The sequence below is a fragment of the Morone saxatilis genome, unplaced genomic scaffold, assembly GCF_004916995.1.
Source record: "Morone saxatilis isolate NCDOM2014 unplaced genomic scaffold, NCSU_SB_2.0 Contig8, whole genome shotgun sequence".
NCBI classification, from domain to species: Eukaryota; Metazoa; Chordata; class Actinopteri; family Moronidae; genus Morone; species Morone saxatilis.
The window spans coordinates 16,983,668-16,991,239 of record NW_023340257.1 but is presented as its reverse complement, the minus strand read 5'-3'; the positions used below and the strand labels follow the sequence as shown (position 1 = coordinate 16,991,239).

The window sequence follows — 7,572 nt, the reverse complement described above, 5'->3', positions numbered from 1 at the left end:
GCACATCTTTTTTTTTTTTTTTTCTCCCCCTTTTTAGCGGACATGTTTTTATAACCAACGCGGTTCTCACGATGTAGTAAGACCAGTTCAACCTTCACCTCCTTGACACACATTTAAAAACAGGGGGTTAAAGCCAGCGGTCTTTTTTACAACGTGAGACCCGGGAAGGCCCCCCGGTCGAGGCTCAAAGTTCCCGACGGTGGAAATTAGAAACGACGTCACAAGGAAGCGGAGCTGGCCGAGAGGAGCGAGGGAGAGGAGCGACCCTCGGCACCGATCCGCACAACTTTTACCTCCAAATCACGGCCTTTATTCTTGAAATTCTTCAGCCGCTGGTTGTCCAGTTTCTCGTTGTCAGCCATGTTCGCGGTTCTGGTGGCGTTAAATACAGTTAAACTCGTGGAGATGTATATAATTTTTTTTTTTTTAGCTCTTCAGCTTCCCCCCCCTTTTTTTTTGTTTTTTTTTTTTTGTTTTTTTTCTAGTTCCCGTTTCTCAGCCGTTCGTTAACGGACTATTTCTTGCTGCTGTGTCCGCGGTGCATACTGGGAATGCCGGTGGTGGAGGGCAGCCTCGCTCTGGCGTAGAGGAAGGGTGGGGAAATCCCCTTCACTCTCATTGGCTTCACGTTCAGCGTCTGTCTGCGGGGCGCAACACACAACAAACATATAAAAGTTACATTATTTAAAACGTTATATTCAATTATAAGTTAATCCTCCGTTATATGCACTTTTTTTTATATTTTTTTTCTCACTTTTTTTTATTTGTGCCGTTATATTTATTAGATTACTTCAATTGATAGGTACACGTTTTTATTTTTTTGTGTGGATTTCATTAAAAAAAAGTATAAATAAATAATATAAATAAATACATTTTATATTTTAGCTCCTTTTTTTTGACATGGATATTTATATTTTAGCTTATATTCTCTGTTACCTTTTCCATAACAAACGTCTAATTCACCTTTTGTTGCCTTTGTTTTGTGTTGTGACTGCAACCAAAGGGTTGTAATAGTTTATTTGGCAACTAAAAGTAAAGCCTAAGATGAATAAATAACTTTAGTTCAAAGATTAATTTTGAATCCAAGATTAATTCTGTGTATTGTGTGAATTCTCACAGTGTATGTGCGAGGTCACCTTGCCCTTCCAACATCATCCAGATGATTTTCCATATTTAGCCATTATAACTGTGGTTCTGAAATACCTGTTTTTCGACTTCCCAGTGAAATACTCTTCGATTTTGGCTGTTTGTTAGTTGATGTCCATAAAAGACATAGTATTTCACGCCACTAAATGTTTTAACTCAACTACATTTATTATAGTTACTTATTACTACTACAAATTCAGCTGCCTTTAGATTGCCTTTGACTAAGTAACTTTGAAAGAGACCCATTTGATTTGACTCAGATTGATGAAGCCTCATATTAGCTATGGCTGAACTTTGAACTGCATTTCTGCGGTGACTTGTCCCACATCTCCTTCACTGGAGTAAGGAGAGGATCTGTTTACAGTCACTATGGACAGGATGAACAATCACATTCTTGTATTGCAACATTTATTTAAACCTACTACTAGTTTCACTGGTTATATCTGTATATCTATATGACCTAAGCACACCAGACCATCAGTGAGAAGATATGTTATTTTTTATATAATTATAATGCCTGCTACTGGGTTGGATTCAGTCAGATTCCCCTTGAAATCAATGAAAGGAGGCGGTGGAAACACTACTGCTATTGTCCACAGGGCCAACCAGAATAAAAAAGAGAATAAAATCCCTTGTTGCTGCTTTAAATGAAGAATTACTGCTATTTATTTTATTGCCCAAACTCCACAAGAACCACCTCATTCAATCCCAGATATTTGAGCAACTTTATTTTATTGTAACAAGCAGACAAAACAACATATATTGAAACAGAACCAGAGTAAAATAACATGCTCTGAACATGAGTTGACATATTTGACAGTTTTGTTTTTGTTTTAATGTGCTGGATGTAACAAGATGTATACTTTACATCAGTATCAAATCTTCATTCAATGTAACATATTGTGACTGACACTGGCAGTGGAGTCATTCTGAATAAATAAATATACAGCATGAATGAAATAGTACGCACATTACAAAAAGTCTTTTTATTTTAATATTATGATTTTATAAATAATACAAATAAAGAAAAACTGATAATGCACAATTGGAAAGCATTTCTTTGAGCCACAGACAAAAACATGTGCAGTATGTCAGGCGTCATGTTCGGCTCATATCAGCTGTTTTTTAAAACTACCCTCATAATCCAAGAAACTCACTGCCTCTTCACGGGTTATCACCGTGGTTCAAAGACACTTTGTCTTCACTAGGGGGTTGAGTAAAAGTTCTTTCCGCCACAGAGATTGAAACTGTGATCATGTTGTTATCACCTCCTCTCATTGATCTTGCCACAACGAGGCCACTCACCGGTGAGTTTCACAGCCGCTGGCTGAGAAGGAATCCTGAACGACTCTTCAAAAAAAGGACTCTGATCCATCATCGGCCGCAAAGCAAGGCTTGTTTCAGGGCTGTGATACTGAAGCCCTTAGACCTCATCTTAACCTTAATGTCCTCTTGAGTCTGTTTCAGGGGAGTCTTCATCAGATAGACTATCCTCCTGAAACCTTCCTCTAGTCCCATGCCGGTGGTGGCTGAACAGGGCTGGATGAACCAGGCCCTGCCCTCACACACTCTCGTCAAGTCCAGTTTCAGGCAAAGTGCTTCTGGGCTTAGAGATCCCTGAAGGTCCTGTTTGTTGGCAAGGACCACGAGAGGAACCCCCTGGAGGCTCTCGTACCTCAGGACCTAGTAAATAGAGAAAGTTAAGAGTGTAATTACTACAGTGTAGAACAAACTTTTAGAGTAACTAGTCCATTGCTTGGAGATATTTACACTATCAGGTAAACAATGTTCAAAAATATGTTTTTTCTTCTTGTTCTTACAGTTGGATGTTTGATCTTCTCTCTGCAGAAGGTTTGTGGAGAGTTTGACACTAGAAGGATCTTTTCACATTCATATTCAAAATTGCATATTCATAGATTCTGCTATTTTTAATGAGGTAGAAGAGTATGCCCCTTTAAAGATTTAACGTGGAAATTTTAGTCTTTTTTTTTTGGGAGAACATATCAGACACATAATACTGTTCCAAGGAGAAATAGTATTAATGTCTTAAAGAATTAAACAATATGCAAAATGTTTAACTACTGGACACAAGATGTCTCTTACTTCACTAAAAAAGTCCATTCAGTGCTCAGGATTCAAGGTTTCATATCACTCTTGTGTAAAATGCTTTTGGCTTCCAAACTAGTTGTAATGTCACAGAATCAGCCATTTGTACTAAACTCATTAAGTTAAATGTGAGCACAGAGAAACCTCCCCTCTTCAGCAGATGAATGTGAAAACAGACTTCTAGTGTTGAACTCTGCACATACATCATTCTGCACAGTGAAACCCAAACATCCAAGTGAAGGAACAAAAAGAAAAACACATTTTAAATGCTTATGAATGCTAAATAGGCGTGTTAAAGTAAAGTGTTGCTCTATTCTCTGATTTAATTACCCGATGAAGTTCCTTGCGGGCCTCGTCCAGCCGCTTATCATCCCAGCTGTCCACCACAAACACCAGTCCGGCTGTATCAGTGTAGTGATGCCTCCAGTGGGGCCTCATCTTCCTCTGGCCCCCCACGTCCCACACCGTCAGGCCCGGGCTGCTCCTGTCTGTCTCCAGTGTCTCCACATTGAAGCCCACAGTCGGCACGGTCACCACACTCTCGTTGTACTTCAGTTTGTACAGCAGGGTGGTCTTTCCTGACCCGTCCAGACCCAGCATCAGGACCTGCGCTTGTTTCCGAGACTTGGATCCATGCATACCCATGTCCTAAGAGTGCAGTCTGTGTCCAAAAACTATGGTTTCTTCCTTTTGTATAACTGTGTAAATTAAGCAGTGTGCAGACAGTGGCTCCCTCTATGCTACCTTATCTGTAGGCTTAGTGTGTCTGCTCTCCTCTGGATACTGTTTGCAACCAGTATGCTTTATGTACACACAAGCAGAGTGATCCCTCCCCCTCTGTTGTGATGGGATTCCTTCTGTCCCTGCGTAGCTTTCAGTAAAGCTATTTATATCTACAGTGACGGTGCAACTAAGTTCTCTGGTTACCACATCACAGTTCGAGGAGTCACATCACACCTGCCCCGGATCATCATACGAGAACACAAGCATCCAGGGAGTCAATGTTCGGTCCAACAGGAATATTGTGTTTATTCTTAGCTGTATGTCCCACAGCAATGACATCACAGGGACATTTTGGTGGAGATGGGTAAATGTAGTTTTATCTTTAGACTGACAACATGGAAGCTGTAGACTTCCAGAAATCTCTCGACATACATTGTTTCTGGGAATTTGTTATTCATCTCAAATGAATATACCATAAAACATAAGTAACCACCGCACACTGGAATGACTTCACTGTTTTATTAGAAGCTTCTTCAGGTTCGCTCATTAAAATGTACACAGGCACTCACGGTTGTGATAAATAGGCTACATCTGGGTCACATGACTAGTTATCAGAATCTTCATTAATACTATGTTTTTGTCATAAGTAATTTTGTGTAGTATTATGTTTTTTAATATATATTTTACAATATATTTTGTAAAAATGGTAAAACACTGACAAAAAGGAAAGGAGAAAAAAGTTTTATTTATCAGACCTGTGGGTGCTCATGTAATTTTACTGAGCAAACATGAAACGTGTTGTTTGCTCCTAATAAAATCACAGTAAAGTTATTCCAGTATGCAGGTGGTTCATTTAGATTTTTAACTGCATGGTCCTACGACCCACCAGCAGCTGACTGTTGTAGTCTGTGCATGGGGAGTTTTGTTTACTAATTATACACCATAAAACATAATTTGGATTATTATGATTATTATGGGTAGGCTACAGGCAGCATTGCACTGATTCTGTGCTACTGTATGACTGGACAACATGATCTGAATCAGTGGTTGTCAACCAGGGGTCCGAGGGGGTTCCAGGGAGCCTCCAGATAAAATGGGGAATATTTTAATTTCAATATTATTTAACTGACTCAATGATAAAATGTATAAGAATGATTATTCTGTTATTTGTGGCTTTCACACTGTTCACTGTTAATCTGCTGATCTACAGCATAGACAGTTATGGAATAAAAAAATCTTATCAGACCAAAGATTGAGAATCACTGCTCTAAACGACACACAATTAGTGCAATCACAACAAATCCAACTATATATATTTATAAAATATACCACTGTATACTGCTGTGCAGGAACACTGTTTGACTGGACTGTAGGCTGATGATCAAATGTCACTGGCTGCTGTTCTCAGTTTTATTATGTGGGATTGTGACTGATCTATTGACTAGTAAGATATAATTAAACACATCAGAGAATCATAATGTCAGGATCAAAGTATGTACAGCTTATTGTCCAGTCCTAACATAATTAGTAAACATAGACTGCTACAATGAACATCTTCTAATCACCCAGCAGATGGCACAGACTGACTGAAACAGAGCTTTTCAAAAGTTGTTGATTCATTTTCTGTCTTTAAATAAGAGAAATAACCAATGGCAGAGAACTTTATGAAAGAACAAGCTCTCATGATATTCAATTAGAATATTTATGTTGCTTATAGTGCCTTTTTATTATTATGAGTCCCCAGAATACACACAATGTAAGGGTATGACAACATTTTCTCTCTTCTCTTTTGCTTTTTTATGTCTACTGATGTTTCTATGATACAGTAAATATGTATGTGTTACTTTCAATGTTTACTTTCTTTAAAAAATGAACAAAAAATAGGCACAGAGAAAATATCATTTATCATTTTAATGTTACCTTTTTGATTTCCATTTTAAAATTTCAGATTTTTGTTTACAGTTTATTAAAGTCAACAAAAACAAGTACAAATGCCACATAAACATTTGGCAGCATACATTATGGAGGAAGAATGTGAACTGAAAAAGCACAAACAGTTTTATCTGTTATATATCTCTGAAGTTAAACAATCCAGGAGCAGGCGCGTTGCTTTCTTCATGGCTGTATAAACATTGGAAGGGATGATAACTAACATGAGGACAGTATGTACATTCATCTTACAATGTCGTGTCTCTCGGAGACACTCTTTCAACGACGATATTCTACATGTGAGTTAACAAGGTGAGACATGGAGGTCGTGCAGTGTGCATGGTAACTGTATGATCGACTGCGTTACATTACAAACTGAGAATAAGTTTTGGCAGCAGACTTCATAACAGGAAATGAACAGTTAAAAAATAAGGCAACAATAACATTTTATTCAAAGGCTTGTTACATTTAGAGTTACAGTTCAGGGAAATGTGATCTGTATCGGGATAAAATTACTCTTCTCTTAGTGAAGGTGGCATTAACAGATGACACTGTAACAGTAAGTTGTCAATTTCAGTATATTTATATCATGTTGGTTTGTAGTAAATGATAATGTAAGAAAAGTCAGATAAAGGAAGAGCATGTCAATATGTAAAAATGAAGCTTATTAAAAGGATTGTAAACCATAGTAATGTACATTCCTAAATAATATAACATTATGATATGCCAACAATTCTTTCAATTATTACATGTGAAAACTCAATTATTAGCTTCTCCTTACAAGTTTGAAGTAACAATCAATCAATGTTAATATATCATCAGATGATGTGTGACAAACCATATGAATCAGCAGTTAGGAGTCATAATGAGATGTTACAACATTATCTCCACATTATCTGAGAGTCTATTGCTTTAAAAAAAAGTTGCATTACATTTTACAGCCATTTAAAATGAGATGCGGTTACACTTTGACAGCCTACTGCATTATCCAGCGGTCATTACATTATCAGTAGTTACATGGAGGCTAATCAGTCGGGGCTAAACACAGTAACAGAAAAAGATCAAACTAGCTCAAACTCAGTCATAAAAGGTCGTAAAATGTATCAACAATCAAAACGAAAATTTGTCTTTAACAGCAATCATTTAAAGTAAACTAAGACATTCAACAAATAAACTTATAAAATTGGGCAACTCAAGATAAAAACACTCAAGAATTCCCACGTTCAGCAAGTGTGATATGATATTGTAATAAGTTCTCTTGCTGTACAATATTCATGGTGATATCTGAACATATGCACATTATCATCTGTGTTGTATGTATAAAGGGAATAAATTCATATTGATGATTTGCACCAGTCACATGTATTTGATCCAGGAAAAGAAAAAAACCTGCCAACTTGTTAAACGACAGACCTTTCAGTGCAGACACCTGGTAGATGTTGATACGATTAAATGATGTGGAAACTAAAAACATAAAATTAGTGGTCACACAGGCAATTGAAATAATGTGGAAGTGAAACTCCATGCTATCTTGTATACTGTAAAATGTTTCATTTATGGCTAGACAATGGGTTGGTTGTTAATGTGACACTTGTGTGCAAGTTTATCACATCGACAGACATCTCTCTCACTCTCACTCTCACACAGACACACATGCACACACATGCA

General features: G+C 37.4%; 2 protein-coding genes across 2 annotated transcripts in view; both read right to left on the bottom strand.

Moving 5' to 3' along the window:
- kpna4 (karyopherin alpha 4 (importin alpha 3)) overlaps positions 1–579 on the bottom strand; it is a 12,284-nt gene extending 11,705 nt beyond the window's left edge. The window contains exon 1 of the mRNA XM_035679705.1: positions 294–579. Within this exon, the coding sequence (XP_035535598.1) occupies positions 294–362 (69 nt within the window). The 5' untranslated portion in view covers positions 363–579. The remainder of the gene's footprint in view (positions 1–293) is intronic.
- A 1,268-nt stretch (positions 580–1,847) lies between these two features.
- Positions 1,848–4,079, bottom strand: LOC118341198 (ADP-ribosylation factor 6-like). The gene is made up of 2 exons (XM_035679399.1): positions 3,583–4,079; positions 1,848–2,829 (listed from the first exon to the last, which is right to left on the bottom strand). Exons 1-2 carry the CDS (start codon positions 3,895–3,897, stop codon positions 2,521–2,523), a joined length of 624 nt encoding a protein of 207 aa, XP_035535292.1. The 5' UTR covers positions 3,898–4,079; the 3' UTR covers positions 1,848–2,520.
- Between the last annotated feature and the right edge of the window lie 3,493 nt (positions 4,080–7,572).